The sequence below is a fragment of the Typha angustifolia genome, chromosome 13, assembly GCF_048772165.1.
Source record: "Typha angustifolia cultivar Huaian chromosome 13, ASM4877216v1, whole genome shotgun sequence".
Taxonomy (NCBI): domain Eukaryota; kingdom Viridiplantae; phylum Streptophyta; class Magnoliopsida; order Poales; family Typhaceae; genus Typha; species Typha angustifolia.
The window spans coordinates 15,003,899-15,022,154 of record NC_133251.1 but is presented as its reverse complement, the minus strand read 5'-3'; the positions used below and the strand labels follow the sequence as shown (position 1 = coordinate 15,022,154).

Below are 18,256 nucleotides of genomic sequence, written 5' to 3'. Positions count from 1 at the left end.
GTACGTCAATGGAATTCTTTGCTATATTCACTTTTTACTTAGCATCAATTGATACATGTGAGCCCAATTATGAACTAGCAAGATTAGATTGCATTTAGTAGTGACAGAACGTGTGCTTTATTTTATATCACAATAAAGCGTGGCCTTTAAAGCATTATTCACTTTGAATTGCAATTTATATAAGGAATTACCAAGCTAATTTTTCTTTAACCATTGTGATTTTGAGGATCAAAGTGTTCACTCCATGCATTGAGTTAGCCACAATGTTACTTTGTATCCAATTCTCATATCTTTTGATTCCCTTACATTAATAAACGGCCGAAATAATTGGTTTTTAGCCTTTATTCAGTCCCTATTGAATTATGTACTGACATGTCATAAGTCCAAGTGTTTCTTTAGTTTTAAAGCCAAAATGTATGCTTGCTTCAATAGCAGTGACTCCTCTCTCCTATTTTGAATTTGTTTCCAAATGGGCATTTGGTGTTGGATGATGCTTTTGGGGAACTATTGTCCTTTTGAAGTTCTATGTGGTAAGACAAAGTTGTTCGAGGTATTTCTTCTCTTCTCTCAGCTTTACTTGTTTCTCTCTTTTTCGCCAAAAACAAATTCTCTGTTATCGCTCATCCCCATGTTCACTATTTCCAGCTTCTAAGTTTCTAGCAATTGTTGGGTTTCCTCCTATTTTTCTCACTTTCAATCAAGTAAGACAGATCCAACTTTGCATCGGATGGAAAATGATCAACGAAACCTCCAATATATAAGACGGCTTCATATTTTGCACCAGAGTGCTCTCTCTCTCTCTCTCTCTCTCTCTATCTCTCTCTCTCTCTCTCTCTCTCTCTCTCTCTCTCTCTCTCTCTCTCTCTCTCTCTCTCTCTCTATATATATATATATATATATATAAGTCATCTGCAATGGTCAACCATTCAACAATTTGTTTGTTTGTTTCAGTTTCATTATGAAACCAATTTTACCCATGCATATGCTAAATGACAGACACCACAAGCATAACAAAACACTTTTACAATCCACTACACACATTCAATAATTTATTGCTTTCATTTTTATGGGTTCTCATATTAGCTTGCTTTTCCTATCTCTATTAGATCCTTTAAGTGTGGGTAGGCAAACTTGTGTTGTGGATTTGCTAATGCTATATGGTAGAAGAGGGAGAAGTATGGTGGAGTAAGTTGTGATCAGACAAAATGAATTAATGAAGCAGAAGCTACAGGTATATGGTAGCCCAAAATAAAAGGGAGGGGTAAGTGTCTTAGAAAGCTAAAGGCTCTTCTATTTTGTGATGAATTTGAACTTTGAAGGCATATCCCGACTCCTGGTGAAGGGCAAGGATTATAGACCTCTCTGTATAAGATGGTAGTTTCTACTGGATAGATTTATATGGATGGTTAAAGAATTATATGAAACTGAAGAAATTTAAGTGCTTGTTTGTTAAAAGGCATGATTTATCACGCAAAGAAACCATCAATAATGGAGTTTGGTAGTTGGCACAGTTCTATTGCAAACAAACAAATAGAGAAAAACATAATGTAACACCTGAAGAAATCTTTTCTATTTATTATACAGAAACCAACCTAGTGACCTGTCTGTTAATATAATATGAGGCATAGTTGTCTGCTTATGCTTGGCATTCTGGACAATATTTATGGCTGCCATGAAAATGACTTGTTAATTTCAGCTTTAGGGAAGAGAAGAATTCGAGGCCCTTAAGTGGGACTGCTCAAGTTGGCCATGCTACTTGGAGGTTCTTTGCTAGAGTTCTTTCAACTTTTCTTCGAGAGACTAACTGGGGCGGTCATCTTCTGTCATTCGTTCTAAAGCCAGTTGCACTTTGTTTCTGCCATATGCTTTCTAATATATCTATGCATTCATAATTTAGAAAACAGAATTTGCTAAGTGAAGTTTCTCTGTTGTATTAAGCAATTACAAATCTTACATTTTACAACTTCAGTAATGTAAACCATTGATCTTTGTCCATCGGAAAGTGCATGGCAATGACATGATGAGTCTATCACTGTAAACTCATGCAGATATTCTTGAGAGATTTTCATATTGACACTTTACTCATGAAGAATTTTGGCCTCATCTTTATAAGGAGAATTTGTGGATCCATATTTGTGATAAGCTACAACTTCTAAAAGTATTCCTCTAGTACTATGCTAAACCACACTATTTGGGTCTAAAGCATCACTTTCTTGATGATATTGATGCTAGTCGAAACTCGAAAGAGCATTAGACTACTGTGTACAATTGCAATATGGCTGTGGAGTTGGTTTCTTATTAGTGTTCTTTTTATTGTTTAAAACTGTTTATTTCCTCTGATGCATCTCTTTAGCACAGTTATATATAACTCTTCCTAACGGAAAGAATGGTCCTCTCGCTACAATTGCTACAGCAAGTGCACGACAACATGGAATTCCTAAATGCTCACCTGAGTTCAGCACTATTGCATCTTTCTCAATGTCACATCCCTATGAAATTAGTACACAAGTTTAGAGAACTTGTTCTGTCTATATGCCCAACTTCTTACCAAAGAAATTAACTTCACATTTTAGTCTGACTACCATACACAAGGTAGAGAAAAAGGGCTTGGATCATAAAGCGAGGTATGGAGAAAATAAGATAGTGGACAAACTTATCACCATTATCGAATAGGTTGTTTCCACAGTTACAACCCACAACAATTTAAACGCGAAGGAGACAATCCTTACCGTTACAATCAATTTAACAATGGAAACTTAATGTAATTTGGTAACAAGGAAACAACCACTACTTCCTCAAAGTAAATAATAACAAAGGGAATCCATACTGAAAGTGTTACAACTACCAATACCATTCAAATGCAAATTTAAAGACAATTTAGTAGGTGTAATGTATTAAACAAGTTTGTGCTATACCATGAACTATCTAGTCAATCTGGGAATGCATGGTAACATGGAAACATATTGAAAGAGAAATATAGAAATATATGGATACAAGCTTACGTAGCATCAATAATGAAGTGAAAAAGTGGACCACATTTCGGATATTATGTCCTTCAATTACTCTAAGTCAATATCCTAACCCTCTCTAATCCATTTGCACGACAGCATCAGCACCATCAGGTACAGGTCCTACATACAAGTTTACAGAGGAATCAGAAACAACTAAAATAGAAGAGTCAATTGAAACGGATGAAGTCAAAGTACACTTCACTTCTAATCAGATTTGATTTAAGCTAAAGATGTAATATTTACTGGACATAGCGATAAGAACAATAAAAATATATATGGATGTGATCAAACAACAACATATATATGAAATCTTCAAAAAGCAATTTGTTCTTCTAACATAAAAATAGATAATTTCAACAATTCAACTCTATATAAAAGCGAAAACTATATAAACATAAAGAATCAAGCGCAAGATATAACAGAAGTATAAGACAGACGGGTATAAATTTTTTAAAGAATAGACTCTCAGTGTCTATTGACAAATTGATATGTATATTGATCTAACTAGACGGAATAATGCCGTGTAGATTTGGTTATATAAAATATACCTCTACGTTAAATCAAATATTTGGTCTGGCTGGAACTTAGAGAAGATTATTTACTAGTACCGGAAGAAAAAAAGAAGAAGAAGTGGCATCTAACTAATGCAAATTATAAGGGCGTAAAAGTATGGTAGCCATTGTCTGATCTAAATATGTGGTGACAACATGCTTTAATTTTTGTAAAAATTAATATCAGTTAGCAATTGCAACTGGTTTGACCACGGAAGCACTTCTCAAATGGAAAAAAAAAAAACTTTATCTTTAAAAATTAAAAATAAATCTGAAAAATATTATGACTAAGATTTATGAATAGAAAACTATCTTGATGGAGTAAAGAGGCTAACTTTTTTGATATACATCAAGATAAATAGCAAGAGAAAAAAAAAAAATCAGGTTTCAAGTAGAGAAGAGATCGTGAACAACTAAGTTAATATTAATCCAACCCACTGATTCTAACTCTTACTGGGGTCAAATTAAATGAGCAGTGCATAAAGCAAACTGGTTTAGTCTAGTGGGTATTTTGGTCAATACAGCCATTAACTCTTTTTTACTAACTGACAACTTACCAGCTAGTAGGGGCGTTCTCGCCGTCTCCTCCTCCTCCTCCTCCGTCGGCCTTCTCATCCTCCTTCTCTCTTCGGTCTCTTCATCCGGCCTCCTCCTCCTCCTTCTGCAAGACACCGCCTCCGCCGCCGCCTCCTCCTCCTCCTCCTCCTCCAATCAGGCTCGGACTCGGGCTCGCGCTGAGCCGAGCCGAGCCTAAATATCAAACTAGGCTCGAAATTAATTTCGAGCCGAGCCTTACACCTGTCCTACTCCGACTTTCCCCTCTTCAAATTTTGGAGAGACCGCGTTCGCCTCAAGCACAGATCCTCGTCTTCTTCCTTCGTTCCGTACCTCTCATCCTCCCCCCAGAACCCTAACCCTACTACTAACCTTAGCTTCGGCGATCGGATTCAGATATGAGGAAGCGTAAGGCGTCGATGGCGGCAAAGAAGAGGTGGGCCGCGAAGAAGGACGAAGAGGGCAGCAGTAAGTCGCCAGTGGAGCTCCTGAAGCAGTCGACCAAGGCGGCTAGCAAGGGGAAGCGCATCAAGGCCCCTCCTAAGCCCAAGCAGGAGCCCGAGTTCTTCCCCGAGAAGAGAAATCTGGTTAGGTTTTCTGCCATCTTCTATCCATTTGCCCTAAATGGATACGTGTTTCGGTTTTGTTTTTGCGGATTCTCTACTCTGTTTATGAATCGAATTTCTGTATAAAATCTCTGAAGTTATTATTATTTTCAATTCAGTGTAGAAATCACTTGTTTTTCAGCCGGCACGCTTCCTTGTGATTAGGCATTTGTGTTTTGGATTTTACTTATTTTGGTCTACTCGTAAGAATGTATCTCTTACTTAGAATGATGGTTTCTGTACGTAGGAGGATCTGTGGCAAGCGGCTTTCCCTGTTGGAACTGAGGTTTGTTTTTTAACTTTCTTATAGTATAAACGTTACTCTTAATTCTTTACCTGATTCGTTCAGAAAAGCATGTAAGGTGCGACTTGCTTTTTGTTTCACTAGGCACTACTATTTTTTTTATTATTCATCTCATAACTTATCTCTAGCTGTTATAACATGTGTCCTTTTGTATCTTACAGTGGGAAAATATGGATAAGCTTCAGGAGATCAATTGGAACTTCTCTAATCTAGAGGTGGAGCTAGTTGATCATACCGTTAGTTAAAATTTTCAGGGTATTTCATGGTAGTGGCGTGAGCTTTACATACCATGTGCAGAATGCTTTTGAGGAAGGTGCAGAGCTTTATGGGAAGAAGGTCTATATGTTTGGTAGCACTGAGCGTAAGTTGTTTACATAGTTTGTCTATTCTTTTCTTATTTAATATTTGTTATGTCATGTTCACTTTATTGTAGTTAACTACACATTATAATATTAGTAGATGTCACAAACTATTTTTCTTTTTCAAAATTTAGCTGGTAAAGATAATAAATATGCATGATTATTGAGACAATAAGGTAACAATAATTGAACTTTTTTGTTTTCTCTGTCTTGCCTTGTAGCTCAGCTATTAGTGTTAAATGGCGAACAGAAAGTCATACTTATCCCTATTGTGGTCGCTGTGAGTACCAAATGTTATTGTTTCCGATTTAAACTGAACATTGACTATATATTTATATTGCTTACAACATGATGCATATTATATTTCTGTTGAGGTTCTTGGCCAAATGTGCAACGTCAAGTTTGATCATCTATATAACTGATTAATGGGGAGGTGAACATATTTTTTTTCTCAAAACATGCTTGCAATTTTCGTAGACAACATATCCTTAGCATATGCAGATACAATTATCAGGTGGAAAAATCTTCATGATGAACCTAATTCTCCTATACAATGAACTATGATACTCCAGTAGGAAACACCATTTATATGCATTTTACTTCATTAGCATGCCATTTTTTGTTTTCATTTTAATTTGGTTGGTACTATTTCTAATAATATTCATGATGAAAAGTGGAAAGTGAATTAGAACCCATCCAATAAATAAGAAATTGTGAGAATAGTTTCTTTATTAACCATCTATTTAGACTATTTTGGACGTTACTTCTTTGGTATATTAGGTGCTTTGGAAAGGCGCTTGTCTTTTGCACCAACACGATACTGGTTTTTGTGAACATTGGGCAAATGTCACATTGTCTGAGAATGTATTTTGAGATTTATATCGGACTTTTTTCTGGATAAATATGTGCGTTTTTCTCTAAATAATTCCGAAGCATGTTTCTTCAAACTTCTCATGCGTTTGTCCTGTCTTCATTATAGACTCGTTGTGCATAACAGTATGAGAAAGAGCAGTGGGGAAAAGACATTGATTTTGAATGATAGAATTAAGAAATGTAGCATGCTAGAATAAGATGTTTTCATTCTCTGCCCTGTCCTCTCCATTTGTTATGCTGATATTGAGTCAAGTCTCTCTCTGTTCCGACAGCTTGGAGCTGAGGGGAGATAGGAATTCAGATTTTCCTTGATGATTGCCTTCTTTTGCGCAGTCAATAAAATCTCACTTGAGTAACTAAGTATCACTTATGAATGTAATGAAGATGAATATGAGAGGATGCAGGAAAGTAGCTGTTGGTGATTACCATCTTTAACAAAGTTTTTTTTCAGTGGGATACAAATTTTTTGTGAGTACACTTGCAAATACTATAATTTCATTCTACATTACAGTAGGTGTTTCTTGATTCATCATATTGCATAAGGTATATTATTTATTACTTCATTGATCTAAGTTTATCCTAGATTTGTTCATCACTGGAAGTTCTGAGCTTACCTAATATTGCTTCTTAATTATTTGGATGTTCATTTATGTGTGTCTTTATATGTTTTTAATTTTCACTCAAGTATTGTGCTGTAACTTCTTAGTTGTATCAGCTGGTTTTAATTTTTTAATGGTAATCACTTTGTTGAACTCTTGCATTGTATCTGTTGATCAGGTGGTCTCTCCTATTCCACCATCTGATAAGATTGGTATAAAATCTGTTCAAAGGGAGAATGAAGAAATAATTCCGATGAAGGCAATGAAAATGACATGGGTGCCATATGTTCCACTAGCGGACCGGTATGTGTATTCTAAGTTTTCATGCTTTGTCTTATTTGAATCTCTAGCTTTCCACCAGTTGTTACTGTTAATATTTTCTACTAGAAGTTATGCTCTAATATTATTTTCTCACCTCTTGTTATAGGCAAAGTCAGGTTGACAGATTACATACTCAAATTTATACACTGGGTTGCACCCAAAGAAGGTAATTTCTGTCCTTTTCTTTTCTTTTATTTTCCTTTTCCGTGATTTTTATTTAGGTCAGTTCTTCAAATATCTGGTCATTTTCCAGTTTATACATACTACAAAGTACTATAATGTTCTAATGATGTGATGTACTCTCCAGTCTCCACTAGAATGAATTCTTTAGGTACAGATGATCCTTCCTTTTTCTTCTCAGGTGCATTTGCACAATATATCTGCTGTTATAGTGGACTGAGAGTACCTGGTCAATTGCTGACATATTTGTTCTTACTACTTAAGTCCCTCATGTTTACTGGGATATGGGGAAGGCTATATCAACTATTAATGTTCCCAAACCAAATGAATATTACTGTTTCAAGGTCATAAAGCCATTGCATTCCTATAAAGTTCATGTAACAGACGTAAAAGTTGGGAACATTTTCACTTTGTTTGTTCTCATGACTTCGTGCAGGTTATCATGTGTCATTTGAATACAATAATAATTGACATCAGAGTGGAAGCTATCTTATGAGATATGTCAGGATATTTTTGTCATTTTAGATAACAATCTCATGGCTTATATGATATTTTTTTTTATCTAGAGCCAAAATGTTGGGACCATCTTTAGAAAGTTATTCGGTTTCATTGCCGCCCATAGAGATGCCTCATGCTTCTCTATCCATCTTCCCAATTTTTTCATTCATTTTTCCTGTAATTATGATATGACAAGACCCTTCTATTTTTCTTATGTGACAAGTTAGCATTTTTATCATAGTACAAGGTTATATATTGGATGCTTGTGCAGGTCTGCGTTGAAGCTTCTGAAAATTGAACGTGTCAAACAATACGATTATTGTCTTCCTTGTAAGTTAACATCTCTCCTGTGGCAACCCTAGTGATATCAATATGCAATTCAGATTGTTTGATCTGCCTCCTATGAATTAAGCTTTGGACACAGACGAGTCATTTTTAATTAGTTGTTCCCTTTCCTCCTTTTTTCCCCTTCTTTTTTTAGAACTTTAAATGTTTGATCATCAGGTGATCAGTTTATGCAGAAAATATGTGCTGCATATGTTTATGTCATGTTAATCTAGGTTGAGAACTTGATTTTGTTTACTTATTTGGGTTTGGGCCTTCTGGAAAAGGAGAGAAAATCATTTTAGTCAAAAAGTAGATTGTACTTTTGCAATTCTACCTAAAAAGGAAGAGTTAATTTGCCAATGAGGAGGTTTTCAGATAAAATGTGGGCAGTTGTTTGCAATTTTATTTTTTCCAGTACTAACTTGTAAAACCTAATTGGTTTAGCACTTCTATTCCCTTCCACTGTCTCTCACTAATTCTTAATTGACCTTTTGACAGCCGTCAGCAAAATTCCTAGTTCTTATATTCAGGATTTCTTGGCTGAAATATAAATTTGAAACGACACTAAGTTTTATTCTTATTGAGAGCTCAGTCATCCTCCAAATATTTTTTTTTTCTTTTGAATCGTATACTTCTCTCCTTACACATCTCAATTTTTACTCCTATAGGATTTCTAGTTAAGCCTTCACGTGGTGAGTTTATTCTTGAGTCTGTAACCCATGGATTTATATGAAACATAATCTTATTAATTTTCAAGGAAATGCTTCTTAAGTCTAGGTCGACTGTTAAAGGTGAAGAGGCATAACATGTTTAGCCTGACCTAATATGAAGTTGATGAAAAAAAGGGTCTGTAATTCTTTGTTAACTTTTATTCTACTGCAATTGATCTGAATTTTCTCAGATTACTGATTTGCCTTCTTGTGTAGCAAAAAGGAACTTTTATGTGAGATTAAAAATACTTCATTCTAAAGAATTATATGATTTGTGATACAATGGAACAAGTGCAGAGATTATGGTAATCTATTATTTTAATTCATATGTGATCCATCTACTTTGAGTCAGCCCCATTAGATCTATTAATCCAGTTTCGAAGTCGACTTAACATCCCTTGCCTAAGTAGTGAACATAGTAACGAAATTTACCTATTCCTTTGCTTCAAGCATCTCACAAGTAAAGGAGCTCAGAATTATTGTGTTTGGCTTAATATTTCATTGCTGGAATATTCCTGATCAAATTTTCATTTAGTTGAATGTTGATAGGAAGTGCAGATTTAGTAGCTAATTTTCTACCTCATAGTGCATCTTCTGTTTTTTCTGGAGTTTCATGTGTTTGATAATACTATTCTTCTTTAACAGTATTTGTAATTATAGCGAACAGAGTTTTCAACTGGTAGATCCACCTGTTTAAACTTGAAGTTGGGCCTTCTTTCATGTTGCCCATAATGTGAAAACAACGATTTGTACAAAAAGTCTATAGTCTGACCTTATTGTGTCATTGATTTTGTGTTGAGTTTTCTATTGGATATTCATTTGAAGTAACACTTTATCACTTAAAATCAGTTATAATCTTTATGACTTCATTGCATTAATTCATACTTAATTAGTAACTTTCATATGATGTTTGGTAGATTTTCAGCCTCTGAAAGCTGATGATGATGATGAAGACACTGATGTTAATATCATGTATCCCTTAGAACCTCCGGTGAGTTCATACTTATTTAGTATTGATGTGTTAGTTTTCTAGCAACTCTTACCTTTTATGAAGATGACTTCTTTCCTTTTCTAACAGTACATTGTGTCTCTAGCAATTCATCTATTGTAATGCCATTTAGTATATAAATCGAGCGAAAGTCGGATCTACAAGGTTTTAGCTGTTGTCTCTTTTAATATGTTGTAATTAGGTGAGTTAAAGTAATTACTTGCTGCTTGCATATTGCTCTTCTTAGAGGAGGAAGTAGGTTGAGCAGAGGTCAGGTCAAATTCTATACAACAGGAGTAAGGAGCAGTTGACGTGTAGATCTACGTGGTTTTAGATATATTGGTTTTGTATTAAAATCTGATGTGGCTGCTGTTTTCTCCGTGTATGTAAGCTCCTAGAGGAGCTAGTAGGTTTGGTCTGGGTCAGCCAACTTGTTCGCTCTTTTGGATTAAGGATCACTTAGTTATGATTTTCAGATCAGGAGGATAAAGGATCATCACGTTCAATTGTTTACTTTTGGCACAGTTTTGGAAAAGTGAGAAGCCAGAAGGATTTAGGCAATTTCAGTAGATTAGTAGCAGTATAAAGAGAGGGGGCACCTTGGGGCAGGTTGGTGCATGGACGCATACTGCTGGGCAGGTGGAGGAGGATGAAAATGAAGATGTCTCAAAATGATGAGAAGAGGAGGGGAATGGCAGGGATTAGAAAGAAAATTGAGATTCAGAGAAGTTTGAATTCTAATGTTGTGAAAAGAGGTGAGAAAGATTTTAACAAGAGGAAGACGATGATGAGGAAATGAGAGGATTAGAAGAAGAAGAAGAAGAAAATGAGAGGCAGGAGGAAGGAATAGATGGAGAAGCAAAGGCTCTAGATTTGTCATTTAAGTCCACCCAATAAAGAGATGATATTAACCATCTATTATTTTAATGGTAGCTTCATGACGCTGGTCGCATAATTGAAGCAGGATCTGATTGAGCCACTTGACAATCTGCCGTTGCCTATTCTTGATTTGCCCCTTGAAGCAAATGCATTCACTTTTGATCAGTTGGGTCTGGTTGGCTGAAGGTTTCTGTTGAAGTTGCTATTTTGTGGTAAAAGCTAAAGAAATTGTAGGAAAGATGCCTGCTCTATAATAGTTGCAAGGGTGGATGCACATATATTGACTTAACATCTCTGCCACTTCATTTAACACATGTAAAGCTCCTTTCACACCAGAGTGGACAAAAAAACTGTCATCTTTACAACTTCTATAGAAACTATTGTGCAAATCATACGCCATTTGATGCATTTATGCTGCTTGGAACATGATGCCATTCATACCAAGTTAGGTTGCATACCTTTCATTTTTTTATCACTTCTTTGAGCATTTGATCTCTGAATGGCTATTGAAAATTTCGCAATTCATGGTTTGCACCTAAAATGTTAACTATTTCTCACTTAATCTCATAGTATTTCAGAATTTTAATGCACTGCCATGCATTTTATGCAGATTGTCTGCCTCTTTGACTGGGATTTGGATGATCTTGAGGTATTTATATGCCTGCAATTTTCTAGCTATATATTATAAATACCCTGCGTTGTTATAGTTATATTATGTTGTACTGTCTTGTTTGCACTTTGAACATTGGTCTACTTGTGTTAGTCTAAAAATCTACTTTCCACAACATGCAGGAATTTACTACGGAGCTTATTAAGGAGGAGGCACTTCCAGAAGATCAGAAAGATGCATTCAAGGTACTCCAACTAAATCAAGAGACATGCTTCTCTAGTACTTGCTATTTATGTTAATTGCATGCTTGTAACTTGTAAACCTTCCAATGGACCATGCCCTAGAGATGGTCTTTGCACATATTGATGGTGAAGGCTGTTATTTATTTTAATTATCTGCGGCGTACGTCTTTGTTCTCAGGATTATGTAAAGGAGCAGGTTAGAGAGAGAAAGAAAGCACAAAAGCAGGTACAGGTTTTAGATTTCATTTATGTTCCTGTTCTAAGATAAAAGGCGCTCTATATTTTAAATACTCCTGTTTCGATGTATCTGCAGTCTAGAGAAGCCCAAAGAAAAGCTATTGAAGATATGGACCCACAAACAAAAGCTGCATTTGAAAACATGCGGTTTTACAAGTTCTACCCTGTACAAACACCGGATACACCTGATATAGGCCAAGTAAAGGTACACAAGTTCTTGCTTTAGTTGTCAGCTTGTGCTGCAACCAATTTCTTTCTGTTATAGTAGACAATGAGTCTGACTTTTCCCAATTATGAGGAATATAAATCTGTTGAGATGACTTTGAGTGCTTCAGACCACCTAAGAAACGTTACTATATATTGGACAAGCCAATGTCGCTCCTGAATAATGCTTTCTGGTGTATCTCGTTCAGATTAGATGGATTCTTATACGCTGTTTTACCTTCTGCAGGTTCCTTACATAAACAGATACTATGGGAAAGCTCATGTTGTAATGTAGACGGGGATGACTTAAGTTGTCTTGTTGTTATACAACCCTGCCAAGTTTGAGCTTTCCTGCAGGAAGATGGTGGAAGGTGAAATTTTGATATCTGAGCTGGTTGCCAGAAGAGTGGCTTCTCTCTTCTCCGGCAGTATCATGAAACTAGCTGTTTTTCTTTTTAAATTTTTTTATTTTACTGTAGTTTTTTAGCATTGCAGGTATTAAAGATATGTCTTGAGTTTACACTAGCTCTTGGGGTAGCCCTAGTAACATTCTTTTGTGCCTTTTATCCTCTGGCTGTTTGTAAGTGAGTTGGTTGTAATTACTACGAGGAGGAAATTATTTATTTCCAATTTGTAGCGGCTGTTGTACTTCTAATGTAGACTCTGAAGTCAAATGCTACATTTCTTTCAAAGATGTAAAGCTGAAATGCTTACGGTAGCATGTGCATAACTTTTTATTAGGTTGCAAGAAATTTAATCCAGCTATTATGCTTGTTTAAGTCATTTGAATTCTAGCTCGAACTATCTCGTGTTATTCTTATCCTTGCGAAATTTAATCCGCATTGCTTTAGTGGAGATTAAGTTTGCCTCTTGTACTCCGGATTACTTTCTGATTTAATTATTCTTCCAGAAGTCGCTCGTCTTACATCTGGTCTGCAGCCTTTTGAAAAAGCTCCGTAGGACGTTGCCTTGATGCTTCTTATTTGGATCAGCTTGGAATGATAGCACTACATGTTCACTGAGAGTTAAACAGACGGTATTGATCATTTACTCCTTTTCCATTGTCTAAGTTGGGTTAGTGAAATCTCAATCTCGTTTTAAAAAGAAAAAGCTATGCCAATCTAACCCACTGGAGTACATTCCAAAGATAAGCCTTACTAACTAATCCTTGTCTTCTGTCTTACCTTTTGGTCTTCAATTTTTTTTATTATTTCAGTTGTTTGGTACATCAAAAGTTGTTGGATTGAATAAACTACGTGTCTGCAGAAGAAATAATAATAATAAACAACGTGAGGACATTGGCTTTGGTTGTCTAATGTCTTCAATTCAGGCGTTAGGTAGCTCGACCCTTTTAATATTAATATTGTTATTGTTATTATTATTAAATCAAATAGGACGATGGCCGAGGGCCATGAATGTTATTAGATGGGGGGGGGGGGGGGGGGGGGGGGGGACGAACAAGAAGAGTTGCCGAGGAAACGAAGTGGTCACCATCTAATCTTTCGTCCAAATTGGGGTTTCGCAGTTGGCATAGTTTTAAAAATCAACAACAGAAAAAGACGTCGGCAAACCATATGAAGGTAACTTGACGGGGGCAATCCATGTAGGAAAAGAAAAAAAGATTCTGATCTTCTACCAAACGACCTGCATTTGATTATATGACATGTTAATGCTACCAACAAATATACAGCATTGCAAATGGATTCAGATTTTGATATCCTTATTAGAGATAGATATAATATACTATTTTAAGAACAAACTAGGAACAACTCTAAGTCAAAGGAATTATATTTTACAAAATATAGGTGGCAAACATGGACCAAAATTGATAACTTATATTACACAATTTATAGCAAAAGAGAATCGCGAGCAACTTTGAGCGCCACGTAACAAGTTTCGAGAGGGAGAGAGGAAGAAGAATGCTGATGAATTTTGGAAGAGATATGGGCGAGATAGGTGATAGGTCACGTGAGATTTTGGAAATATATATATTAAAATTTATAGTAATTCAATCGATCTCTTGCAAGAAGAGTTTAAGCTTGGCTTGATTATTCTTTTGAGCCAAAAAATCTAGCTCAGCTCATTTAGAGCTCGAGCCATGCTCTACAAAAGTCGAGCTCCGATGATTCTTGAGCTACCAAGCTATTTTGACAATCCTAAGTGTAACACTCATTATCTTAAACCTTCCATATCTCCTAGGTGCAACTCGATTGGGTCAATCTCATCGCATTGATTATATCTGTCTGATGATCCCAATTTATTTTGATCAATCTGCTCTAATAGCAAATTGATACATTCACACATATTCAAAGATAAATTTGAAGTAATCAAAATGTGTTGCTCGGCACCAAATCCTTGCCCTATGCAGAGAAATGCCTTTTTCAATACTATGTATTAGATCACAAATACACTAACCAATTATAGTAGAGTTGATAAGTACTTTTCACTACGACCAAGGAGGTCCTAGGATTGATTTTAAATTCAAATAATTATTGTGAAGAATTTTATTTAGTGTTTTGATGACTTTGTGGCTCAGTCGAATAACTTAACTCAATGGTTTAACTCGGTTGATAACTCAAAGGTGTGGTGGGTTTGGAGGAGCAATTTGACAATATTTAGTTCAGAACAATTATTCGATTATGCACACGTCTTAAAATCTAGACTAAACGTCTTAGTATAATAACTAAAACTTGATAGAGTCATAAGTGTCTCTATATCTAGACAGTATTAACTCTTTGTCCAACTCATGTGGCTTTTCAACGATAAGAATAAAAAATATTTGAACACTAAATATGAAGCAATTATATATGAAAAAAAGAAGTCACCGTTCCCTAGCCTCTCCCCTAATAATCATCACATTACAACGCGAGCAAAAGGAAGCATGTGTTCATCTCATGCTCCCTGTCCATGCCTCCCTTCATTCGTCTCGCTACCATTCCAATTTCCACCTATCTTCTGCCCCCCCTCCTCCCCACCCTAAGCCGGCTAATTGGATACCCGAATTAGCCCAACCAAACCCGACCCCCACCCCTAACCCAATCACCTCGATCCCGGACAGATTCGAACACGAATGTAGTCATAGATTCTCTCTCCCTCTCTCTCCCTCCCTCTCTGCTCCCAACAACCCACGTGTGCAATCAATTCCACCTTTGAATCAACTGCCACCAATTCCCCATCATCTTTCGTTCTATCTACCTATCCAATCTATCCCCCTCTCTCTCTCTCTCTTACCCCAGCGTCGAACATATCGTTACCCAACGACCCCTAACAAATACGAGTCTTATCATTTCGATTGAGATATGAGATATTTTTATAAAAAAAATACATTTTTTCAATTTTAAAAATAAAAATAAAAAAGAAAACAAAAAAAACAGAGTGCCGTGGGTCCCAACTGCTCGTCCCAATCTTCCCCACCTTCAATTATTGCCCGTTCTCGCCGATCCCTTCTGTGGTCTCGCTGGCAACACTCTCTTCTCTGTCCTCCCCCTCCCCCTCCCCCTCCAATCCCCTTATTCTTCGTCTTCTTCTTCTTCCTCTTCTTCTTCTCCTCTCCCCTCCGCCAATCAATAACTCAATCCAAATACTAAAGCAAAATGTTGTTACTTCTTCTCCCCTTGTTACCTTTTTTGTCCTCCATTTTGCCGGCGTCGGCGTCGGCGTCGAGCGCCTACGAAGTCCTCCAATCCCACGGCCTACCTAAAGGGTTGCTTCCGCGGGGCGTCAAGGAATTCCGCATCGACGGGGATGGGAAATTCGAGGCGGTCTTGGAGTCCCCCTGCACGGCTAAGTTCGAGAGCGAGGTCCACTACAACGCCACCGTGTCCGGCGAGCTATCGTACGGGCAGATCGCCTCCCTCTCCGGCGTATCCGCCCAGGAACTCTTCCTCTGGTTCCCCGTCATCGGCGTCCGCGTCGACGTCCCCAGCTCCGGCGTCATCTACTTCGACGTCGGTGTCGTTTACAAACGATTCGCCCTCTCCCTCTTCGAGACCCCTCCCGTCTGCCACCCCGATTCCTCCTCCTCTCTGGTCTTTCATCCGTCTCAATTCCCTTCTCTAATCTTTTAGATCTCACTCCCATCGTTTGTCACGTTTGGTGTTTGCAAATTTGCAGAGCCGAGATGATGCTCAACGAGCCGTTCTGTGAATTAGTCAAATTCTAGATTGATAGTGGTAAGTGATGTGTTTGCTTGCAGTCGTAGTGAGACGGTTTTGGTGTTGGCCGTCGAACTAACTCGGAAGATCTTCGAGTTGCGGATCGATGTCGATACGAGGCAACGAATGTGAGGGATTGGAGCGGGGAGGATGCTACTAGAGGTAAAAGCTCGCCATGTTATCGATCTTATTTATTGTCAATGAGGCTGGTGGAAAGCCATAAAAAAAAAAAAAAAAGAGGAGGGGAGCTGGGGGTCTCTTCTCTCTCTCTCTGTGTTATGCTGTGTTCTCATAATGCAGTAAGTAGTATATATTTCTTCTTTGCCAATGGAGCTATAGTATTGTTTTGTTTTGTTTTTTCAGTTTGATTCATTGACATAGTGAGTTAGAGGCATGAGTTTATTGATTCGTTTGCATAGATATAATCGAATTGACTGAGTAAGCTGATATTTTGATTGAGTAAAGATTTCATTCTTGTGATTAACTGCAGGCTGGAGGTGTAGACTCTTTTTTGCATTGTTAATTTCTAACATAGATGAAATGAACTGCTTTGAGGATCCTTTTTTTCTAGGATTGCTGATGTGTGTAATACAGTTTCCAGATATAGGATGGTGAGCAGATACTACTTTATAATTTATACTTCTCTGTGAAGTTATCGTCTTGCCAGAGATCAGCGGGATGCGTTTCGGCTATGACTATTGCCATGTGACAAGACGCATGTTCTTGTAATGTAGATGATTTGCAGCATTCAGGCTATCTTTCAAAATGTTCGAAAGAAAGTGTGATTGGTACAGGAAGCAGATACGAAATCTCTGAACCTTCTAGGAAATTGACAAAAGGCATTGGATGCTGCACTTGTTTTGGTGTCAGAACTGTCTCCATAAGCTTGGATCTATATCTGTGAACCAGGTAACAATTATTTGAATGGCCTTATTTCATAGATCATCAAGAAACTAACTGATCAACTGGGATCTCTGCCTATGGAAGAACCATTAAAAGAACTTATCTTCTGGAATAATTTTGAGTAGCAGAATGATGGGGACGTTAGGCAGTTGCATTTCTGGAATTATTTTGCAGTTACATTGGTCTTCAGTTGGCTCAAAGAGTAAATCCCTAGTTAGGCACTGTCTGTTACTGTTTTCAAGCAAAGCAAGAAAAAAACATAATTTTAGAAGCTGGTCCCATTACAAGCAACTTGATAAGACAATGTCGAAATATAGATGTGAGGACCATTACAGTATTGCTGATCCCAAAAAATGTAGTGGACTGAAATACTCGAGAGTCAGGTCCACCATTGTTTTCATTATTTTTTTCCCTAAGATCTTGTCGTTAGTAATCTGTGATTTATGACTAAATGATGTACCATTTCTTTCAAATGATGATAGTAGACAATTTTGTAATATCAAAGGCTTGAAGAGTTGAAGATGATAGTAGGTTCATAATGTACTAGTGTTATCTAATGTAGGGCAACTAATTATGAATAACAAACAAGGGCATCTTTTTTTCTTTTATCTCGTCTTAGCTGTAAGTTGTTGGATGTGTTATGTCTGAGTTACATTAACGCTGTCACCTGATGTCAGTATTATGTTCCACTTCTTGTCACTGTAAAGAAGCAGCTGATAGCAATATCAGCAGTTTCACTGTGTTGCATCTTTGATCCATTCGCATCTAGTGACCTCGGTTCCTGAAACATGGAGAATTATCACTATGTGAAGGGAAAAAAATAGATCAAAGAGACCCTGCTAGATGTGCAGGGATAGTCCTCTGAGAGCCCATCTGTGTCTTCTGAAATGTGAACCATTCTGGCTACTAACCTGCTAATCAATGGTATCTCGCAGGCCCTTCCGACAAGGCTTAATATTAAGTATCTAGATTAATTCAGTTCATTTGGTGAAAGACCACTGTACTTACTCTTAATGCAGGTAAAGATTGCATGTCCTTAGAAATAGTGCACCTCAAAATTGTCCTAGAGGGAAACAGAGAACTATTTGCTTGGTGCATTGTAGTAGGACATGTCTATGGATGAGGACAGGCGAGATTGTTGATCAG

General features: G+C 37.1%; 2 protein-coding genes and 1 long non-coding RNA gene across 4 annotated transcripts; all 3 read left to right on the top strand.

Moving 5' to 3' along the window:
- The first annotated feature begins 516 nt into the window (after window positions 1-516).
- On the top strand, window positions 517-2,092 carry LOC140774055 (uncharacterized). Its single transcript, XR_012106551.1, has 2 exons — window positions 517-550; window positions 1,697-2,092. It is a non-coding gene; the product is annotated as an uncharacterized lncRNA (long non-coding RNA).
- A 2,033-nt stretch (window positions 2,093-4,125) lies between these two features.
- LOC140775062 (protein HEAT INTOLERANT 4-like) lies at window positions 4,126-12,827 on the top strand. Its single transcript, XM_073118305.1, has 14 exons — window positions 4,126-4,704; window positions 4,970-5,008; window positions 5,188-5,241; window positions 5,324-5,387; window positions 5,607-5,665; window positions 7,036-7,160; window positions 7,285-7,344; window positions 8,128-8,186; window positions 9,811-9,884; window positions 11,371-11,409; window positions 11,553-11,615; window positions 11,791-11,838; window positions 11,926-12,054; window positions 12,301-12,827. Exons 1-14 carry the CDS (start codon window positions 4,516-4,518, stop codon window positions 12,346-12,348), a joined length of 1,050 nt encoding a protein of 349 aa, XP_072974406.1. The 5' UTR covers window positions 4,126-4,515; the 3' UTR covers window positions 12,349-12,827.
- A 2,697-nt stretch (window positions 12,828-15,524) lies between these two features.
- LOC140773887 (uncharacterized) lies at window positions 15,525-17,718 on the top strand. Of its 2 annotated transcripts, XR_012106537.1 has the most exons (3): window positions 15,525-16,081; window positions 16,167-16,369; window positions 16,802-17,718. XR_012106537.1 is itself a non-coding variant. In XM_073116665.1 (2 exons), exons 1-2 carry the CDS (start codon window positions 15,647-15,649, stop codon window positions 16,197-16,199), a joined length of 468 nt encoding a protein of 155 aa, XP_072972766.1. In that variant the 5' UTR covers window positions 15,525-15,646; the 3' UTR covers window positions 16,200-17,718. The 2 variants fall into 2 exon arrangements, 1 of the variants encoding a protein (XP_072972766.1); XM_073116665.1 differs by having other exon boundaries at window positions 16,167-17,718.
- Window positions 17,719-18,256: the final 538 nt, after the last annotated feature.